Here is a 23919-nt window from a genome sequence, read left to right on the forward strand (position 1 = left end):
ACCGCTACTCACTATCTATCACAGATTAGTATAAATCTACTGGTGTTCTATCACGAATGCCGTTCTCTGATTGGCTACGCTACTCGCTATCTATTCTGTGATAGATAGTGAGTAGCGATTTTCAACAAAATGGCGCCCGCTTCTTCGCGTTTTCGAAGTGTCTGCGATGAGGAAATAGATAATTTACTTGTTTAGTATTGAACAACTAGTAGATTTATACTAAAACAATTAGATTATTCGCTCTCGATTTCTATGCGTGATAGTTGATTCGGGCTTCGCCCTCATCAACTATCACGCGATAGAAATCTCGAGCTCACAATCTAATTGTTAAATAGATAGCGAGTAGCGTAGCCAATCAGAGAACGGCATTCGTGATAGACCACTAGTAGATTTATACTAACTCCGATTTCATCTGGCTTTCACATTCGTTATTTGGAGCAGTTTGAATCGTGCGGACAAATTTCCACGTAGCATAGTTTCCGAGCAAGCCGTTAAAGTGCATTTATTTGTTTGTTTGCAGAGTGAATTGCTTGGTTGCATAAAAATGGCAATCAATAACATCGCGGAAAAGTGTCAGCGGCTTCGAAATACTCCTGTGGAAACCCTTGACATCGATTCAAAGTTGAAAGTGATTCAGGTGGGAACTTAACCTATCCACTGACTACACCCAACTTTTCGTTGGTATTTGCAAGGCGCGCGCGGTGGCTATCCCATAAACCGTAAAGAGTGCTAAAGTGATGACGTCACAAAAACTAAATTTCGAAATGATGGGATTTGTTCAGATATTTGCCGTAGCTTTCTTCTCTTTTTCCTTTTTTTTTTTTTTTTTTTCATGAATTTTGAACTTTGGAAAATTTCGCGCTTCTTTGACCCGCGTCTGCGCGTAAAGGGAGAATGGGCCTAGTTCGGTTTTGACGAGTTGTGACATCATCGAAGGAAATTCTTTCAAAACAATTCTTGTTTTTCCTTCAATGATGTCACAAAAATAACTCGACCCAGGTCCCTGAATACGCGGCGGCGGGTCAAGAAAGTCAAACTTCAAAAAGCGGTAGAAACGGGAGGATTTTATCAATCTCAAAATTTGTTTCGTATAAATGTTCAGGCCAATTAGGAGAATTTGTTTAGCGAAAAAAATTGGGGGCTTAGTTGCACTTTAATTACCAGCGGTAGAACTTTCATGTGTACCCCTCAAACTACACCTTGGCTCAGTTTTAAAGCCAACGTAGAAAACATAAAAAAAAAAATAAAGAATCACTTGAAATCTAAGAACATCTCAATCTGTTAGATATCATGGTATGGAATTTATTTCAGCCGTCTGAAGATTTAAAAGTAGCACGACTTGAAGGGGTTAAGATTAGTTGCAGAAAAATGACCATATTGTTTCCTTAGACGTTGCGCCAGGTTGTTTAAAAGCCGGTTAATAATAATATACGATTAAAAGATAACCGAGGTTTTCATCCCGCTCGTTGAAAATGTTACTTTTTAAAAGCTAATTTCACGCTCAAGGTAGAGACAAAACTGAAGGACAAAAACCTTTGCAAAAATCTTTATTGATAACTTATCAAATTGGAATCAAAGTTCACACTAGCTTTGAGTTAGCTTCAGTTAATCGTAATTTGAACAACTGGTCCCAGGTTAGTCTCTTTCGCAGCTCCGTCTTTAGGGGTCGTCACGCTCGTCACGCAACGCGTTCCCGACCCCAAACAACGGCTGCGAAGGAGACTAGTCCCAGGTGTGCAAATGGATACCTTAAACTCGTCCTTAAAAAATTGTGCCGTCTGATATCATCTTTACGTTCGTCTTCTTTTTTCTTCTGTAGGAACACATTCTAGAACACACCGACATTGTTAAATTAGCCAGACTCCCAGAATCCGCCACGGCCGGTGAAGGACTACAACCCAGTCCCTCGAGCATCCTCAAGAACAGAGTATCCCGGCATGCACTGCTAGACTCGCCGTTCAAGTCCAGTCCTTCCAGAGGACTTAGAAACGTGCAAATGGCGCTGAGATTTGCTGCCGATGTTAAACAGTCCTAGCAATTACTAAATTGTAGATAATTGAAAACAATACTTTCATTGCCTTTACTAGCTGTTTTAAGCACACTCGATTGAAAAATGTTGTTAGGTAAAAGGTATAAACCACGGACGATACGACCCAACAGTTTTCTAGAAAGCATTTGAGCTTTTGAGCATATTTTTAGGGCTTCAAATTTTTGATATTTTTCGTGGACATTGAGAAAAAACGCAAAATATGCGCATGTTAATTAGATCACCCCAAAATCCCATCAGGTCGCATCGTTTAGATTCACACTTTCTACTGGACGTTTTTTCAATCAAGTGTAAAAATAATTTGACGTACAACTGAAAAATATGTACGCTGGTAATGCAGTTTTCGGGTAATCGATGCTGTGGTTACTCCCCAGAGAAAGTTATCCAAAGGTTACTTTTTTAGCGACGTTATTTGGCTTCTCTCCCCCCCCCCCCCCCCTCCCCCTCCCTGTAGCCTACCACGCAGTCGTTTTTAGGGGACTGGTATTACCTCCTCCCCTAAAAACGACTGCGTGATCGGCTACCAGCCCCCTTCCTTCCTGAAGATTTAGCAACCACTAGAGTAAGTGATTTTTAGTTTAAAAAAAAGTTCGTCTCTCATTCAGTCGTTTCAAGGAGTAGTATTACCCCCTCTCCCCTTGCCCCTAATACAACTCCCCTTAATAACACTTCGTTCGTAAGGGAAAAGTCCTTGGAACGAGGTCGCATTAGAGGCTATAGAAGTAGTAGCATTCTGATAACTTATCCGTATTGTGGACGATGGCACAAAGAGCAATGTCTCAAGGGAGGGGAGAATTGGGCGTGCAGATGGGTTTCTTTTGGACGTTAACCCGGTGTGACTGGAATTCTATCTGTTCACCAAAGATCAGGACCGGGTTGTTCGAAAGACGATTAATGCTAATCTACGATTAAAAGTTAACCAAGGTTTTCATCTCGCTCTTTTAAAGTGGTTTTATAGCCTAATTTCAAGCTAAAAGTAAAGAAAAGTTTAAGCCAAAACTGAGGGGTAAAATCTTTTGGAAGAATCTTTTGCGATTAGTAATTAAACTCGAATCAAAGTTCACGTTAATCCAGGATTAGCTTAATCCGGCTTTGAACAACTGGGCCCAGAGGTTATACCCAGAACAAAGATCTCTAAGCTCGTGGAATCTCAGTGATAGATGCCTCGTCAGAATGAGTCTCTTTACCGTTCTTTTTTTCATTCATTTTATAGATACCAAACTTCTATGGGGCCTTATGGCTAAGTAACAGCTTTTTACCTTCCAAATTCTCTCCACCCCTGAACTACACTGGCCGCTTTTCATAGCCTTTTCTATCTGTAATAGAAAACTAGAATTTTTATTTTTATGATAATTTAATTGGTATCGAACAGAGTACATTTTTAATCAATTTGAAAATATATTTATAGCATGTATATACGTGTAACATTCTTTAGGGAAAAGTAGTAAACTATTTTCAATGTTTTATTCATTTGTGTTCCGTCTGGTCGCCAAATCAAAACATTACGCGCTGCACGTAACTTCGCAACCTCGTCCCCAGGCCCCTCTCTCTTCCACCCTCTTTCTCAAGGGATTAGGTTTGGGGAACGTGAATAAATACTATGATATGGTGAAAACCTGTTCACTCCCAACTTCCGTAAGCATCTGGACATTGCGGTCATTGGATAACACACAAAAGGCTATTACGTCACACTACCGGAAGTGAAAAGGCACGGCTGACAACTGCAAAGATCAAGTAAAGCCATTAAAGGCCCAGTTTCACCCATTCGGCTTTGCGGCCTTTTATTATTGTTTACAAGCGCTTCTATTGTTTAGTCTTGCGATCTGATTGGTTTACCAGAATATTTCCACTGGGATGAAAGTCCTGGCGCATTCAAAATAAATCAGACCAGGCAAATCGGACTGTTCGATTTCGTTCCGGTCGCTCCGATTTATTTTAATCTCTGCACCTGTAAGAAATATTTACGATCCAAAGCGCTCGAGTTCTTTGTACTCCTTTGTGTAAAATTCTCGGCAAACGAAAGTCGAGGGTTTGGTTCGTTTTTCTGCATTCGTTCCTTTGAGCGACGCGGCGAAACAGTCGAACAGTTACAACCGGCAGCCCTCAACATTAAATAATTTTGTTTGAAGATTTTCATTCTATTGTTGTATAAGTTAGACAGTAATCTTAAAGGGTCCTTTCGATTATTATTGAAGCTGACATAAAAAGAAATTAACAGTGCTGGATTCAATGTTAGCTCAGTTAATATCGCTTTCAAAATAAAAGCGCGATGCGCCGATCTATCATGAAATTATTTCTACCTTTGATGATAAAGCTATGATATTGCTTACGAAGCGAATGAGTATTTTAATTTACTTGCCTGTGCCAATAGGAAAAAACGAAGGAACGCCACCAAGAAAACCATACAGTTTATTCCGTCTCGTCACAACGCTGTTTTCGTGAATCGGGAGAATAAATCGAATGGAGTTAAAAAAACTTACGTGCTAAGGTCAGACATCCGTAGAAATCAGGAACATCGCTACAACAGATGCATGCATGGAGACAAAAAATCCTCCCGCTCCGTTGTTGCAGAATAAAAGCTATGCGAAGAGTCTCTGAGATGAATATATTCCTTCGGAATAACAACTTTACAACTACATTGCCAACGGCGAGATGTTACTTAGAAGCGACCGACGATTTTCCGATTTTCCTTTCCACACGAAGACTGTTCTTGAAATGAGCTCGATGAATGTGGATTACTTTCGCTCTTCAGTGCTCGCTGGTAATTTTCTGAATTTTCGACTGTGCGAAATTCAGCTCGGCGCGCAATGTCTCTTGGGTGAACATGGGCCTATAAGAACAATGTTGTTTCCACACAAGAAACTTATTTCCTCGTTGTGTCTCTTCACCCAGGTGTATAAATGGGGCGATATACTGCTGGGGAAAACGCTGCGATTGACTAGCATCCCATCCAGGGGAAGGTAGCAATGCTCTCAGTTTGCTTCATGCTGGGTCTCTTGTGATGAGCTACCATCCGGGGGAAGTTGCTTCATGCTGCGTATCCTGTGATAAACTACCATCCCATCCAGGGGAAGTTGCTTCATGTTGGGTATCTTGTGATGAATTCCCCACTTTCTACTTGTATGTTGATGACCCGTCCCACATATAAATTTCAACAGTAAAAAGCACTTTGATACAGAAACAAAAGGTATACAGGTATGATAGAGATGCGATACTCAGTACGAATGATACAGATGCGATACAGATGCTATACAGCTATGATACAGATATGATACAGATATGTTACAGATTTGATACAGATATGACAAGATACGATACAGATATGATACAGATATGATACAGATGTGTTACAGATAAGATACAGATACGATACAGATCCGATACAGATCCGATACAGATATGATACAGATACGATACAGATCCGATACAGATATGATACAGATACGATACATATATGATACAGATAAGATACAGATGCGATACAGATACGATACAGATACGGTACAGATGCGATACAGATAAGATACAGATACGATACACATATGATACAGATACGATACAGATGCGATACAGATATGATACAGATACCATAAAGATACTATATAGATACAAAACAGATATGCTACACATACGATACAGGTATGATACATGCAGAAACGATACAGATATTTAACAATTATCCTGCGAAATCGCGCGGAATATCGCCTGATACTTAGCCGAAGCTAAAATCAGGCAATATTCGGCAAGTTTGAGCAAGATAATTGTTTTATTATTCAACACATTGAAAGCAGCAAAGCTGAAGGCAATCTTTTTTTGTTAAAAAAGAGACTTGTAACATTTGATCGCGCGCGGACGTACATGTATGAAAGTGGCAGCCCTGTTCAAGTTTGAATGAAATCAATAGCGTTGACCGAACCTGCATCAAAATTGAGTACTCGTCTAGCGCGCCAATCGCTTTAGCAAAAATTTCCACAAAGTTATAGCGTCAAAAGCTGAAACCAGTTGGAAGTTGCGAGGGATTTGTTGTGTCCTCTGGGCCGAGTTGAAAAGACTGAAAAAGCCTTTCAACGATTTCTCGTGTGAGTGTTTCTTTGTTTACTGCGCAAGCAATTTCACTATCTTTCCTCGGTGTTTTGACAAACGCATCTAGTGCCTTGTTGCTTGCAAGAACTCTGGATCTGTTATGATACTAAACGGTTTTTTTTTTCAGCCAGCTCTAATGTTTCCGAGAGTGATTGCTTTGTACTACTTCTATCTTTTTGTCTACCAGAGAGAGAGAATTTCTCGAGGCACTTCATTTGCGAGCTCGGTTTTCTCGGGTGGTTTCTTCCATCTCTTCAAGGCGAGTCGAAGGACGCTTTTAATTGTTGCGAGAACCAATCTAAGAAAATACGGTTGGAAATTTCCGAGCCTTTGCTAGAATACGGAACAATACAAGAGTCAAGCAAAAAAAATTTGCTGAACTGTAATTTGCCAGTTCATAAACAAAGTGATAAGCAGTAAATGTTTTTGCACCAACCATTACAAATATCGACAGCAAACTTGGTTGCCTTCTTTTTTTTTTATGAAACAGCATTATTAATAATTTGGTGTACTTGCGAGGTCGTTTTTGAAAGCGCGCGCTGTGCCATCCTTCTCCCCGATACACGAAATTACGTATATCGCAGAATATCTGTTATGTGCGGACGACGTATATCGAGTTCACCATGACCATGTTTGAGCAGTGTTACAATGTTTTGAATAATAAGATACAGATATGATGCAGATACGATACAGACACGATACAGATACGATACAGACACGACAAAGACACGATACAGACACGATATAGATACGATACATATACGATACAGATACGATACAGACACGATACAGATACGATACAGATACGATACAGATACGATACAGATACGATACAGACACGATACAGACACGATACAGATACGATACAGACACGATACAGATACGATACAGACACGATACAGATACGATACAGATACGATACAGATACATTACAGATACGATGCAGATACGATACAGACACGATACAGATACGATACAGATACGATACAGACACGATACAGACACGATACAGACACGATAAAGATACGACACAGATACGATACAGATACGACACAGATATGATACAGATACGATACAGATACGATAAAGATATGATGCAGATACGATACAGATACGATACAGATATGTTACAGATACGATACAGATATGATGCAGATACGATACAGATGCGATACTGATGTGTTAGAGATATGACACAGATGCGGTATACAAATAGGATACAGATTTGACGCAGATGCAATTTACAAATGCGATACAGATATGGCACAGATGCGATACTGATATGATACAGATATGACACAGATGCGATACTGATGTGATTCAGAAATGATACAGATGTGAATGATACAGATGCGATACTGATACGGTTACTGATGCGATACTAATACGATACAGATGTGATACTAGTGTGAAACAGATGCGATACATTAAGATAATGTATTGATACCATAAAGATACAATACAGATGCGATATAGATGCAATTTGGATACCACAGACATGTACAATAAAGTGACGATTTAGATACGATAGCGATTCGATAAGAATATGCCTTAAATACAATGCAGAAGGCACAGATACTGATACAGAATAATTCTTTTATACCTTAACTTGAGAGGGTTTGTGAATCAGGCCTCAGAACGGCAGAGAATCAAGTTCGAGATACGATACAAATGCTACGCGGATGTGAAAGATCGGTTAGATGCGCTTCAGATGTTGGATATATGACCGAGAAAAATGATATTATTGTAATATAGATTCCGAAGTTAGCCTACAAATACAATACAGATTCGCCGTTTTTAACGGAGGATAAGACATATTCCTCTTATCTTCAATGCAAAAAGCTTTTAGAACTGGTGCTAATTTTGAAATCTGCTTCAGTGGTAAAAAAAAAGATGCAACTTTCAGATCAACAACAACAGTTCAATTCAAGACTAGCGTAATCATTTTGCAACCTTTTGCGACCTTTTACGCCTCGTGAACAGGACTTAAAACATTTTATCAAGTATAGCCAGTCAGTGGAGATTTTGGGGGTTCGCTGGAGTTGGAAACTATTGAAGGTGCAAATTTCGGCTCAACAGTTCAAGACTCGCGTAATCATTTCACAGCCTTTTACGACTCGTGAAGTTAATTCGTTTTAAAAACCACCGCATGATCAGTGCAGATCTTAGGGAGTCGCTTGAGTTGGAGACTATTGGAGATGGGTGGAGACCTGAAGCTATTTCGTCTGGTCTCAAAAGACATTCGGTTCCCCGTCATGATTTCATGACAGCTGAACAAGGAAGACGGCAGACATTCCTTGTGTGACCAGGGTGACAGTTATATAAACACGATTCCAGATTGCCTACATATCACTGTAGCAGATCAGAGGACACCAGGTTCCTCAAAATCCGTACGTAATCATGTGTCACGAGGATATTACGTGCCCGTGCGTGGATACGATTTTTAGGCTATGTTTCAGACTAAACCTAGTAGTTCTTGTGCCGGCACAAAAAACATATCGGATAGGGCTTTCGTTCACACACAAAAAGCCGCCAGTACGGATCGATTTTGTGCCGAAGCGATGCTGCGCTACTTCGGTTTGAAAGTGAATCGTCACATCTCGGATAGGTTTTCATTACACTTTCTTGAGTGGTGTGAACAGAGAATCGAACCGAAACGAAGTTGCAACGAGGAACGAGGATTGGATTCGAGCGGAAAGATGTCGGCGGTTTTGGGCCACTTCTGTCCACTCTCATGCCAGGCAGGGGAATTTTTCACAACGGCATAAAATACTAGTAGTGCTAGACATAGCCTTATCTTCGAATGTTGAGAGCTATTTCTCACGATTTCACTTCGCTCACTCATAAGAGATATTATATACACGAGAACATAAAATTCATATCCACATGCGGACATACCTATACGGCATAGGTGTCAACGAAATACCCAGACATAAAATGAAAAATCTCACAGCTTTAGTTCTTTTCAAAACGTTGGAGAAAGTGGATCGCTAACGAGCTTGATTGGAATGAACAAGTAGCCCCCACAAAAGCTTGCTTTGTTCTGAAAAGGTAAAAGTCTTAAGAGGTGTTTTTGTACATTTTATGACTTTGAGGGAAAAGCAGACAGATCTTAGCAAGGGCTATTGAAACCCAAAAAGAAAATTGGGGGTAACCACGCATTTTTCAAAGATAATTAAGCTACAATAATTCTAAAAAGCGCTATAATACAAAGTAATGTATGGCATTTCAACAAATTGAAGATTAATTATCTCTGAAAAATGCATGGTTACCGCCAATCTTTTATGGAATACCAAGAGCAGTTGCTAAGTTCTGCTTTCTCAGCATAGTTTTAAACCGCGCAAAAATATCCCTGTATTAGTAGTTACTACCTATAGGAAACCCGAGTATCTCATCTCGAGATGCGCAAAACGCATGCGCAGTAACAAAAGTAGGTACCGTCCTTACAAATTTTAAATATATCTGAGACATAATCGTGTAAACAGCACGGTTCATTCTGATCTAGAATTGACCGAAATCTAAGAAAGTAGCATAAACATTCAAGAAGACAGTAAAAGGAGATATTCTTGGCAAATGGGGCTTTAAAATGAAATATACTGAAATTGCGGTCAGGAATGGACATAATGTAATCTAAAATGTGTATGACACTGACTTTAAAAACCAAACGTTTATAAAAACGTAAGTTTTATAAACGTTTGTTTTTTGACGTTTTACAAGTCAGTGTCATACACATTTTAGATTACATCATGGGGCTTTAAAATGTTTGACAAACATGCAGCAAATTATTATTGAAACTAAATATTAAGTCTAATATTGCCTAAAAGTATTTCCGACCCGTATAAATATTTTAAGAATATGGAGACAAGGTTGAACATCTTTGGAAAACACTATTAGTGCGTGCTGAAAAACGTCAAATGCACTTTTATAATGTTTGGAATTTAAATGTAATACATAGCCCAAAAAACCAATCTATTGATAAAATGTTTGTCAAGAGCGATCAACCCTTAGCCTTCTGTTCGTGAATAACTCACCATTAACAACAACAACAACAAAAAAGAGCAGTGCGTTTTTCATTATCCCATGTTTGCCCAAGAACAACCACACAACATTAATCTATTGGTAAACTTTTTTTTATTTTCGCCCAGCCCTGAAACATTATCTTACAAAGCAATAAGTTATTAATTTAGTTCGATACAATCCAGTGTGTTAGATTTAATAGAGTACATTATTTCAAACGTTTTCATAAATTTTTACTCAAATTTTGATTCAGAATCGAGGCCTGCGACTCGACACGTTAAGTGTTCGAGGCTCACATAACACTGAGCGGCTTTAAGCACTTAAAAAGCACAGAGGGAGTAGCTCAAAAGTTAAGGAAGATAGATCTCAACAAGATGGGTTTAAAAAGCATTGCTTTAGTTGCAACTTAGTTTCTGCCACAGGTCATGTTCTCTTGCGGCAACATCAACCTGTATCGCGTAGTATACCAACATTGGAAGATGGTATTTAACGCCTAAAAATAGTGTGGTAGGTCTGTGTTATGTGATACTCGAATGAAAAGCCACTATTTTCAGTATAATCTATGTGTAGTGTTCCTGGAGTCAAATTAACACACCATAGTGGAAGTGTAAATCATGACAAAAAAATCAAGATTTTCGGTATATTCCCTACAGCAGAATCCCGTCTTTTCGAAAACTCAATGGAAACAGAGTATTGTGGGTTCAAGTAGAATGGAGGTTACACGAGGCGTACATCCTCACCAACACATGTGAGGAGTACCTCACAGGAAGTAGAGAGAGGTGTGTGGGGGATTTTGGAACGAGAAATCCGAGAATCCGGGATTCGACTGTGTTCTTCCAATGGACATAAATGGAAGGGAAGGTATTGTCGTTAAGTTATAAGATATGCTGGCATGATACTGCTACCACATAAACAGTATGTGTGCCGCCTCAGAGAGTGTTTTTTCAATCGTCTTGCCGGCTGTAAAATAGTCTATAATTGTTGTCTTCCATTTGGTATGAATTTATCCTCCTTCTCATCTGAAAATTATTGTGATTACGGTTGAAAAAACCACGTTTTGGTCTGGAAAGCATCTCAACTCTGGGCGGCACACTTCTGTCCAAAATCCCAAGGTGTATCCCGCGGTACGTACAACGCAGAGGCACACCGTGTCCATTACGATATAGCAGCCTCGATCCAGGTCACCTTCGTTTGAATCGGTCAGACGATCTCACTAGCAACCTGGAACGAGCTGGAGTCTCGACTCGAAATACCGACAAAGAAAATTGAGTGCACTATTATGTCCCCAGCCAATCAAAGTATTATCGGTATTTTTTATGTCACATCCACATGGTTTGTAAATACCAAATAAGCTGAAATGGAGTGAATTGATAGTTTGCAAAATCGATCTTATTCCTATCCGTGTAATTGTATTTACATTAACTTTGGGGATAATCTCATCCCTCAAAACTCGTTACAACTATACACATTTATGGGCCCTATTAAAGGCGTGATCCTAAAAGGGAGAAAAAGAACAAGAAGCCCAGTGTCTCTTGCACCCGGCCTAGTACTACCATTGATTAACCAAATTTCTTATCAGGATCAGCCAAGGGTTTGGAGTGGATTAGTATACAAGGGTGAAGTTGATGTAGTGAAGAGTTCCTTCAAAGTGGAATCTATGTGTCTGGCATGCATGCTGCTGATAAGAAAACATGGACAAAAAAGATTATTTCTCTCTTGACCACACTGTGTTTTCAAGAACTTCTGGTTGATATTAGTAAAAAAAGAAAGGTATCCTGGCACAGCATTAACCCTCTAAACTTCCCTGGTCAACCTGACATAGTGTATTTGCTGACCTTCCTGGAAAGCCAGACACAGTGCATAGATTTTTTGCCCTCTTCAAGAGTTTTTACATCACCTTGAACGGTGGAATTATTGGGTGCCAGATATGCTTTAGACAGTGCAGCAACCTTCATGCAAATTCAAATGGGCGGCTGTCATGCTAATCATTAATCCTATGTTTCTTTTATGTGAGAACAAGAGGTCAGACGGAATTAAATGGAACGAAAACTCGAAATACCAACTGCGTCACACTGAATTTGATTTTTAACCTTGTAGCTGGTTTATGCTACGCACTGTATATCCTGTAAGTTTTGTATGATGTCTAGATGAACCATTCCACAATGAAGAAATACCTCACCACCAATTTGCAACTTAAAAGTATTGCAAGCCATACATAGCATAACATTGCCCATTTTTAAGCGTTTCAACAGATCTCTTATGTGCTAACGTAATTAAATAATTCCCAAACACTGCTTTCTTTGTACATAGCTGATAATTACAACACATTGCTCCTTTTAACATCTTGCAAAGCTATAGACTGAATATATTAATAACTTTTTTCTGTAAATTTCTTAACTGAAACAACCCACTAACACGCATCCATGCCAACAACTATTTAAGGATGATTTCTCTTGCAAGGAAAATTCCTCTAATACTATGTAATAAATTAGTAATATGGTATATACATGGTACAGACTTGCAGCCCTGTCTGCCACACAAGGCTGCAACCAGTGGTTGGAATATGAAACTCCATCTAATGCTGAAAGGGGCATCCATGAGCCCAGTGGCCTCTCATACCTGTTGAAAATAATCCGCAAAGAAAGTCTTAAAAAAAGCCTTCTGACAGATGAAATTATGAAGCACCTTTGCCGTCAAGATAATGATCTCCTTTGGTAGTAAAAATAAATTAAATAAATGACTATTTAAGTGTACAAACTGAACATAACATTTGTTAAAGACCACAACTGGTAGGAGGCAAACCAGTTGGCTATTTACTAAGCGTGGCCTTGGATTTGAAATCAGGACGACTGCCGTGAAACAGATCCAAGTGGTCAAAGCGGGATATGCATATTCTGGTGACCGTTGTGATCACCACTACTTTCTCCACACATTCAATAATGCAAAGTAATCTATCAAGTTATAGGAATAAAGCAACTGATCAGTACCAATAAACAAATTTTGGTACGCAATAAAATTCTCATGAACAGCATTACTGACATCCCTCCCCCAGCCTTCCTAGGAACTGATTAGTTGCAGGTGAGAGTTATAATGGTGCAAAAAAAAAGAAAAAAATTGCAACTCTCCTCAAACATTTAAACTGGTAGTCTGCTTAATCCAAATGGTGGTGAACATGCCTTGAAGCCACACCCATGGACAAAATAGAATTTTGGTGCCCCTAAGTAGTTCCTTTCAAAATTGGTCATGAGCACCCCTATCACTTTTCTATGGGAGTTCCCCAGAGCAGAAACACCACATGTTTTAAGAGAACTTACCACACAAATGGCACTGACCATAACCTGGATAATATGTTCCTGGCATGCCCTGCATGTAATTCCTCTGATGATGGTAGTCTCTATCAAAGCCTCCGTCGCCGCGATATCCAGCCTGACCACCATGGTTCCCATGGTTACCGTAGTACCTGTTTTCGTGATATCTGTTAAAGTTATTCCTCTGGTGGACCACAGGAGGGCGAGGCTCTTGGAGTTGACCTCCACGGGCCAAAGGATGCTCCCTTCTTGGATTCCGTGCCATATTTTGCGCCACCCTTGGGGCAGCATTGTAAGCATGGCCTGCAAGCTGATGTTCTTCTGGGTCGTTCACAACAATAGGATGGCCCTGTGAACCAGGAGTATCTCTAGTAGATGCAGCTGTACAGTAAATCAATGGCACAATTAGAATCATCCAATGAAAGTGATTTACGCATTGAGTTTACCTTCTTGGTGATTTGAGTAAATAAATCATTATATTTAGAGGCAACAGCCACATAACACTCAAGTGGTTTCCATGCTTGAGGTCACATGTTGCAAATGGTTTTTTTTGTGGAAAGGGAAAAACTGGAGAAAATATTGGAGTAAGTTGAGAGCCAATAGCAAACAACAACATTCAACTTAATTACAATGTCAAGGCCTGTACTCACATCAGGACAATGGACACAGTGGTGGAAAGCAAGTGTTCTCACCACTGCGCTAAACTTTCAGTCCTTAAGAATACAGTAGTATATCATCATAACTTAAACTAAATTTCAATCAAAGCAGAAGCTTGATGACAAGTTTGCTTGGAATATCCTTTACAACATTAAATGCCACAACTGATGAACACTGCAAATTTCATGCTGATGCAGTTCTTCCCAGATCTCAGCCTCTGACTACTTAAAATCAAATTTGAACAACAAACTGATCTCCGAAACTATTCCCCGGACACATAGATAACATCACGGTCCTCTAATATCATGTTGCTGGGGAATAATTCATCATTTTCCAAATTGAAAATGGTTTCTCCATGCTCTATAAAAAGCAATTGCTTGAGACATAGAAATACCACCACAGGTCACACAAGCAACACTTAATGCATCCAACAGTCTTTACAGAACTCAAACATGCATGCATAAAGCAGGACAGTACTATGCTCTCATTGATTTAAATCCATTTACAATAACTCTATGAAGATGTGATAATTTATTTGTGGCATTTACTGGTATTTCATAGTAGGAGCAAAATAACACGCTTCCTTTCCCCGTTTCCATAATATGAAAAATTTCAGGTTTGGGGTACTCAAAACAAACTTGAATACACTAACCAAAGGGGTTATAGTATTATTTGAAATCTCATTTTGCCAAACTTAAATCCATTCAACCCTCCCAAAATTTATTTTATTTCTGACCATTACAAACCTCATAATAGAACAATAATTATTCATGGATGGCTGGCATGCTCCAAAAATTTATCAACTTCCAGAGAGATTCATTCAAACAAAATTTAATTTCTAAAAAAATGTCACCTTGGAAATTTACAAGGAAACCTTTTGTTTTTGGTTATGAATTCAGAGATTACTCAAAATAGCATGCCAGAGTTTTCAAGGCAAAGAAAAAGCAAACACTTGTAGGGTACTTATCAATACATCCCTTTATTTTACTTCTATAATTAACAACAACAGACTAGCCAGCCTAATATAGTAGCACTGGTTTACAACCACCGCCTAAATAATTTAAAACTATAAAATAGTTAATATTTTATGATAAACCTTTGCTGAGCTCGCAGCAAAACAAGTTGTCCTAACCAGAAATTAAAACAAAATATTGATTCTATTAAAAACCATCAAAGGTTATGCAGGTAAAATTATTTCAACAACAGCCAACTTTAAAAAGTCCCTTTAAAAGTGATTTAATTATTGCAAACGAACAGTGGCCAGTCAGTACAAGATGTTGTTGTACAGTAACACTTCAGAGCCTTTACCGGAGTCATTCTTTATTTTTCCCCTCCCTAATTATTGTGCAAGTCTCTTCGCCAATTCTGGGGTGTGGTGCTGTTTATGACTGGATGCTTTAAAAATTCACACAGGGTATTTGACGTTCAGCATGTATTTAGTTGTATGCTTTATGCTATATGTCATATTTAATGATCACAATTACTATCATTGGCAAGCTTTTCCAAAAACATGGCTTTCACTCATTTACAGAAGGTTTATTCTCATTTATTAGCCAACTGAAAAATAACTGTTAGGAGGAGAAAATACTCTGATTCCAAGACTAGTATTAAAGTGAAACTAGTAAGTGTAACTGGGAAAACATGAAAAGGAGAAGATGCACAAGCTTGTGACAAACACTTCAATCTATAAAAAGATCTGCCTGAAGCGGAAATGGTTCGAGGTTGCTTGCTGTCACTCCTTCTTTAAGAGTGAGGGCAAGCAACTTCAGAACATTTATTTAACAATCAGGATATTTTAGGTCACAAATAAAAAAAGGAATTTTCAAAAATAAATAGTATTTTATATGGATTGATGAAGCAGGAAGATAAACCACAATACACACATGAATTAAGAAGGATATTTAGCCTGCAGGTGTCAAGCTCTTTGATATCTTCCCTCAACATACAGTATGTTTTATTTTATCCACATACCCTGGAAATGATGAGGCAGGGACTTTAAAAATATAGGTCTCAATGATTCTTAAAGGCACAGTTACACATGCGTTATTTTGCCTGCATAAGTGACACAACCTTTTTTTTGAAATTCTGCCATTGACAGTGCACCGTGAAAATCACACGTGTAGCCACCCTTGCACAGGTAATGCTTCAGCTAAAAGGACTGCAGAAAAATGTCACAAAAAAAAAAAATGAAAAAAAGAATGCAACAGGCTTGTCAAGTCACCTGTGCAAGCGAGGCTACACATGCAATATTTTTGCCCCACACTGCCAATGCATCAAGTCCTAAAATCATGTCACCTGTGCAAATGGAAAATCCACCGACAGCTAAAAACTTGCTGAAAGAAAATTTTTTCCCCTTTGAAATGGTGAAATTTTGTGCTTGAGGATTGGACACATTAGAAACTGACAAAATTTCACATCTGAACACAAAGTAATGCACCTTGCATTGAAAATTCTAATCAAATATCATAGGAAAGTGATTAGAAAAAACATTTTTTTTTATTGATTAAGCAATGGCGATAGCATTTCTTCTGCAACACTATGTTTTTGGCTCACTGTTTGTTTTATTCTTACTTACCGAACGTACAAAGGCAAATTCAGTGGTTTCGGAACAACCACAACATGGCATAGTTTTGTTCCCCTAAAAATCTTTGTTGGTTTCACCTCGGAAAGACAGTACGGGACAAAGCCAAAGCAGAATGTATCATCTCTATATTGCCTACTTCAGTGATTCTTTCACTGAGTTGGAAACTGAACATTCACTGTATCTGTAAACACTCTCCGTTCGGTGTGGACTCGGACTGCGTCACCGAAACTAGAAGTATACTCAGATATTGGAGAAATAATTATTGGTCAGTAGAAGTGCTACTCACAATCTTTTCAATCTGTGTACAATAACAGATATTCCTTATTTCAGTGCAGTACACTTGCGCATTCATTTGAAGAAATTTCTCAGTAGTAGCAAGGAGAAACACTATTCTTCAATTCGTCTACTCCTATGGTATTTCATCGGATTCACATTCTGATGCAGGTAAACTTGGTACATTTGGGATGCAGCTGCTCTTTTGTTTCTTCGGTCTTAATTTTGAAGGTACCGTACAAGAGAAATCACTTTATTGGACAAGCGGTTATTTTCTCTTCTCGACAGGAACTGATCATTACTTTTCTCCCTCATAGTATGGTAGGACGCACATATTTTACACCTAGTCAAAGGCAAGGTCGATAGGTCGCAGGTAAGGGGTTTGGCAGGGCCTCACTTAGCCATCAATGATGATCACTGTATTTTGTACCATATTACCTCTTTTCAACTCTTGCCTTTCACGGCTGACTGTTTGCCGTCTTGTCTTGGTCTCCTCATCCATAGACTCCACCATTTTGGCAATGGCGTTATCAAGAACTAGAGACCTGACCGGCCTTCCCGTTATGACCTGACGACATATGGGACAGTTGTTCTTCTTCGCGAGCCAGGTTTGCAAACAATGTTCACAGAACGAATGGGCGCATGATAACGTAGTAGAGTCAATGAAAAGATCCTGGCATATGATGCATGTGAACTCATCCTCCATCTGCTCTATAACTGTTTTCCTTGTCTCCTCTTCCACTCTCTTCGTTTCCTCTTGCTGCTTGAGCAGCTCCTCGTTTTTTGACTCCACAATTTGCCGCAGCTCCTGCAGCGTGGATTCCATCCTCCTTTCGTTTGCCTCCAAGTCTAGCAATCGTGCCTGAGAGGCTTTGTAATTTTCTAACTCCGAGTGCAGCTTATTTTGCTGCTCTTCCTTCTCGGCGATCACTTGCTCCAGAGCTTCTTTCTGCTGAGTCAGCTGATTTTCAAGCTCTTTGTCTTTTTCTTCCAACTTTCTGTTTAATTCCTCTTGCAACTGGGCTTCAACCTGCTCCTTTTCAGCAATCAGGCTATCTTTTTGTCTTCTTAACTGATCATTAAGCTGTTCTTCCTTCTCGGTTAACTTTTCGGCAAAAAGAGTTTTAAGGGCACTTTCCAGCTCCTGCTTTTCCTTCTCTAACTCAGCCTTCTGATCCAGAAGCTTCGCTTGCATATCTTTCTCAGTCTTTTCCAACTGCTTGACAACATCAGCATGGCATTTCTCCTTTTCCTCTAAAGAAACCTTCAATTTATTAATCTTTTCTTCAGCTACACCAATTGCAGCATGCACCACAGGGTCATCAGCTGTAAAAGGAGCATTGACATGGCTGCCACTTTCAGCCAAAATCCTTCTTTGTTTAACTGAATTGCCTTTGCTGTTGCTTGAGGATGTCTCTGCATGTCTTTTTCTGCCTCTTCCAGCACGTTCAAACACATATTCAAATTCTGGTGGATTTGAGTCTATTCCCACACCAAAGGCAATTTTGTCACCAGGTTCAATCACATGCTGCAGATGTGGTGGAATTCTACTACCATTGATAAATACTCCATTTAAACTCTGAAACATACAAAAAGACAAAGTAGATTACACAACTCTCACAAGCACCCAAAGTTGAATCTGCCAATAAAACTCCCAAACCTTGTTTTGTACAATAAATATAAAATATTGAACAAAAAAATGGTAGCAAACAACTGTTCAAACCCTTTCACTTTGTACAGTAGAACAAACAGTAACACAAGAAAGCGCTAGTTTGTTTTTGTTGATGGTTGAACTTTAGGATTTCAATCAGAATGCTATCAGCTTTTACAACAACATAAAAACAATAGGACATGCATTGCAAACTTACTCTTCAGTCAGTACCTTGATTCATCACACTTTAGGATTTCATACAAACACTTTTTAAAGGCTGCCCTAAATGAAAGTTTTGTTTGCTTGATAAAATTCCTTTGAATTGTAAAATTTCATCCAAAAAGACTTAAAGTTAAGAGCAACATTACCCAGAACAAGGCCTGTGGTTGAAATGAATGACAAACACTCCAATATTTTGTTTGGCTCATCAACAGAGTTGATAACTAAAGGTAAACTGGCCATCATAAAAGGATTCTAGAGCTCGTTGTCATTCGCTCTGTCAAAGGGCTAACGCTCAAAACGTCAGCATTTGAAATCTCTTTAAGGTGGCCAATTTACCTTCAGTTACCAACTCTGTTAACAAACCAAACGTTTCACTCCCCACCAACACAGCACCATAGTTTGTTTAGAAACTAACTCCCCTACTCCAATATCCTGTTTGATCAGTCGTTGTCTAGTGCACATGCTTTTACTGCCTTACACACAATTATTGTAACACAGCAGTAACGAGAACAAAAATTCTTACATTTTTTAGCCTTTTTATTACAAGTCACCAGTTCAAGTTGATATTTATTTAACCCTTCTAAGTGACTGTCTAGCATTTTCGTTAATTCCCGTAGTGAAACTCATCTGGTTCACCAAGTCACCACAGCAGAGTTAAAAATATCCTTAAATAATTATCATTAGAGGGTCGTACAGGGGTATTTTCGTGATGCGTGATTAGCTGATTTTATTTCCCGTGAAACGTGAATGTAACAAATTATTCTTCGTAATCCGTGACCTGAAGGTTTTGCGTGACCCGTGAAGAGCTTGAGAACGAAATTTTCATTTCTGTGATCCGTGATTTGCTATTTTTTCTGTTTGTGAACCGTGCAAGAGACCCCCCCTGTACGACCCTCTTATTACATTCTCGACAGCTGATCACCTGAATATGTTTCAACGTGTATAGTTAATATTGTAAGGAGAAAAACACAAGTTAATCAACTAGCAAACGCAAGGTGAGAAACTCAAACTTGAAGAAAAATATTACAAGGAAATCCTCCAAGAGCCTCAGGTTGTTTACCTCTTATGAAATAACATTTAAGAAATTTTGGTTACAAATTTCCAACTACATGTAGAATGAGTTTTATTATTTTGAACTCAACTCTTTTAGAACCCCCATTTCAGTCTAGGTAAAAAACATGGCTGTACATGGCCTAGAGGAGATTAATTTCCATTATTTTAATTATGTTGTAACTTAGGAAAACAAGACCACCTTGCACAAGTTCCATTCATTAAATAGAACTTTTTTTCACCAGCTGCAACACCTCAGTTTTGAAAAGCCTAGAAAAAGTTCTTCATGTAAACACACTAAGGCAATAACTGCATATTAATGGCTACCTACTCGTACAAGAATAACAAGACTTCCTGATGTAAGATACAAGAGATATTTATAGACACTGTCAACAAAGTTGAATTACACCTTTGTCTGACCAAGACACCTACAAAAGCAAGATCATGAGGGCAGCTGTAAAAGTGGGTTTTAAGCCCAAAAATGATTGTAACTTAAAAACAATAATTAGAAAATATATTTAAAACAAAAAATAAGTTAAAGTTTTGCACACTATAAAATTCTGAATCTAAGCCCCATCCCCCAAAAAGAGAAATCTGATGCTTAGATCCTCTCCATAATACAAAGTTATATCCTTAACACATGAAATTACATACATCGCAGATTATTATTCAACACATTGTAACATTGCTCAAATATGGTCATGGTGCACTGAATGTTCATTGTCCATAGTCAACAGATATCCTGCAATTAAAGTAATTTCATGTGTCGGGAAGAAAATAAATATAGGCAAAATAAAGATCATCTCTAGCTTTTCTGCAATAAAACTGTACTTTGTTATCAATGTGTTTCAAGAATAACAATAGAGATAGTTCTATCACTTACATTTTTATCAGCTAGAGGCATATTTTAATGTTCTATTCCTAGTTACATGCTCAACAAGATTGTGGGAACACCTGAAATTAGTTAAAATGTGGCCACACTGGATCACTACATTGCCAGAAGCAGGTTAACGTTTTGCTCAAAAACAAAACCAAAAAAAAAAAATAATAATAAAATAAATGTTGTTATTAAGCTAAGGCAAACAACCTACTCTAATTAAGTGCAAGAACCCAGTTTGCATATATTATTCTACATGTATATCAAGCCGTTGTATTTTTACAACCTACCATTATATTCTAATATTCCAAAGATTAAAAGCTGGCTAGAGCTAAATTGTAGCTGACACCCAAGCGTTAGGCTTAGGTGAAAGAAAGCAACCTCCCTAATAGCTCTGTTTAAAAAACAATTTAAACTGCGTGAGGTAACTTTTGTTAACAAGTGAGATTTCATTTTAGGTGGTCTTTTGTGAATTATCCAACCAGCTGCTTCGCGTTCAACGCGATGAATATTCATCAACAAAAAACATCAACAAACCTTATCCGCTTACTGCAAAATTTTAGTTTACAAGGCTTCTAACGACGAGCTTTTGAAATTGAAAGCTGCGATAAATTAAGCCTTGAATCACTACGCCATTAAGCTGAGACTTCTGACCTAATTTCTAGAAAAAAGTTCCCAGCGTAGAAAAAAATAACAGCGCTTTTTTACCTCATGGTCGACTATCGTCCATTTGCCCGCCGAAACTGAAATCGTAGCATGTCGACGAGATATCATGAGAGGAGTATTTTTCGACAATAACCTGACACTCGTCTCCTGGGAAATAACTCTGCCAAACGTTATTGCCTTATCGGGTAATAGTAAAACGCTGTTTGGACAAAATGAGTCGTTCTCTCCGCTCACAGGAACCGTTTTCCGAAGACAAGCTTCCTCCGCCATTGCATTGTCCCTTCACTGCCCCTCGACTGTTTACCTAATGACGCAACAATGCGCATGCCTGAATTTCAAGCGAAAAAAAACAATTAGCGGGTAGTAGACGGGATGCTCTGGGGACTACCTTTCAGGGGTGGGAGGCGTGTTTTGGGGGACGACTTGCTTGCCATGCGAAAACAGTTATATGTTGTTCACTAAACTGGAATAAGGACTCAATAATGCTTTCCTTTTTCCAAAGGTTAAAAGGGTTCTCAAGCGACAAGCGGTTATGACTCTGAGCTCAGCTCTTTACACCCCCTCCCCCCCGCCAATTCACAAGCAACAACGTCACGCAACATCTGAAAGAACAGCGTTACACGCAGTTGTCGGCATTAGATAACATCGGCCTCAGCTACCTCGATCGAGAGAGACTGAGTTCGACTACCGGACACCTTATTGGTCATTATACAAAGTACAAACCAGACCAGAACAAACAAAGAAGCAGCAGTCAGACAGCATTCGTTAATTCACCGATTCACTCGACCCCAATGGGTAACAGCCGCTGAAAATGCACCATCGTACGCGGCTACCAGCCGTGTATCGTACGACTATAGTATATTACCCATAACGCACTGCACAACGCCACGTAACCCATCCTATACGATAACCGGGTAAATTTGTATTGGTTAGGCTGGACTGAGAAGCAGTTCCCGAAGTTACAAAATTTGATCAATTTTACGTTGGAAATAAACGTAGTGATGCTAACGATAAAAAATAAGTCACTTTAGCCCTTATTTTGCTCCGCAAACCATCTCTAAATATATTCCCGTAAGCCATCGTATACGATGACCGGGTAAATTTGTATTGGCTACGCTGGACTGGGAAGCCGTTTCGAGAAGTGGCGAGATTTGATTAATTTTACGTCGGAGATAAACGTAGTGCTGCTTACGATCAAACATAAATCATTTTAGCCCTTATTTTGCTCCGTAAACCATCTCTAAATATATTCCCATAAGCCATCGTATACGATGACCGGGTAAATTTGTATTGCCTACGCTGGACTGAGAAGCCGTTTTCCGAAGTTTGCTAAATTTGATCAATTTTACGTCAGAGATAAAGGTAGTGATGCTTACAATCAAAAATAAATCATTTTAGCCCTTATTTTGCTCCGCAAACCATCTCTAAATATATTCCCGTAAGCCATCGTATACGATGACCGGGTAAATTTGTATTGGCTAGGCTTGAGTGAGAAGCCGTTTCACGAAGTTGCGAAATTTGATCAATTTTACGTCGGAGATAAACGTAGTGCTGCTTACGATCAAAAATAAATCATTTTAGCCCTTATTTTGTTCCGCAAACCATCTCTAAATGTATTCCCGTAAGCCATCGTATACGATGACCGGGTAAATTTGTATTGGCTACGCTGCACTGAGAAGCCGTTTTCCGAAGTTGCGAAATTTGATCAATTTTACGTCAGAGATAAAGGTAGTAATGCTTACAATCAAAAATAAATCATTTTAGCCCTTATTTTGCTCCGTAAACCATCTCTAAATATATTTCCGTAAGCCATCGTATACGATGACCGGGTCAAATTTGTATTGGCTACGCTGGACTGAGAAGCCGTTTTCCGAAGTTTGCTAAATTTGATCAATTTTACGTCGGAAATAAACGTAGTGCTGCTTCCGATCAAAAATAAATCATTTTAGCCCTTATTTTGCTCCGTAAACCATCTCTAAATATATTCCCGCAAGCCATCGTATACGATGACCGGGTAAATTTGTATTGGCTAGGCTTGAGTGAGAAGCCGTTTTCTGAAGTTGCGAAATTTGGTCAATTTTACGTCGGAAATAAACGTAGTGCTCCTTACGATAAAAAATAAGTCACTTTAGCCCTTATTTTGCTCCATAAACCATCTCTAAATGTATTCCAGCAAGCCATCGTATACGATGACCGGGTAAATTTGTATTGGCTAGGCTTGAGTGAGAAGCCGTTTCACGAAGTTGCGAAATTTGATCAATTTTACGTCGGAGATAAACGTAGTGCTGCTTACGATCAAAAAGAAATCATTTTAGCCCTTATTTTGCTCCGCAAACCATCTCTAAATATATTCCCGTAAGCCATCGTATACGATGACCGGGTAAATTTGTATTGGCTACGCTGGACTGAGAAGCCGTTTTCTGAAGTTGCGAAATTTGATCAATTTTACGTCAGAGATAAAGGTAGTGATGCTTACAATCAAAA

The 23919-nt window shown here is 38.9% G+C and overlaps 2 protein-coding genes across 2 annotated transcripts in view; one reads left to right on the forward strand and one right to left on the reverse strand.

Moving 5' to 3' along the window:
* LOC146482458 (coiled-coil domain-containing protein 42 homolog) overlaps positions 1–3517 on the forward strand; it is a 15019-nt gene extending 11502 nt beyond the window's left edge. Inside the window, exons 9-10 of the mRNA XM_085107310.1 lie at positions 521–637; positions 1820–3517. Coding sequence (XP_084963436.1) covers positions 521–637; positions 1820–2035 — 333 coding nt within the window. The 3' untranslated portion in view covers positions 2036–3517. The remainder of the gene's footprint in view (positions 1–520; positions 638–1819) is intronic.
* Positions 3518–10242: 6725 nt separating this feature from the next.
* On the reverse strand, positions 10243–21747 carry LOC146482459 (E3 ubiquitin-protein ligase RNF8-like). Its single transcript, XM_085107299.1, has 4 exons — positions 21478–21747; positions 17408–18548; positions 13462–13836; positions 10243–12766 (listed from the first exon to the last, which is right to left on the reverse strand). Exons 1-4 carry the CDS (start codon positions 21703–21705, stop codon positions 12723–12725), a joined length of 1788 nt encoding a protein of 595 aa, XP_084963425.1. The 5' UTR covers positions 21706–21747; the 3' UTR covers positions 10243–12722.
* Positions 21748–23919: the final 2172 nt, after the last annotated feature.

This window comes from Pavona decussata, unplaced genomic scaffold (assembly GCF_977016875.1).
Source record: "Pavona decussata unplaced genomic scaffold, jaPavDecu1.1 SCAFFOLD_46, whole genome shotgun sequence".
Lineage (NCBI taxonomy): Eukaryota > Metazoa > Cnidaria > Anthozoa > Scleractinia > Agariciidae > Pavona > Pavona decussata.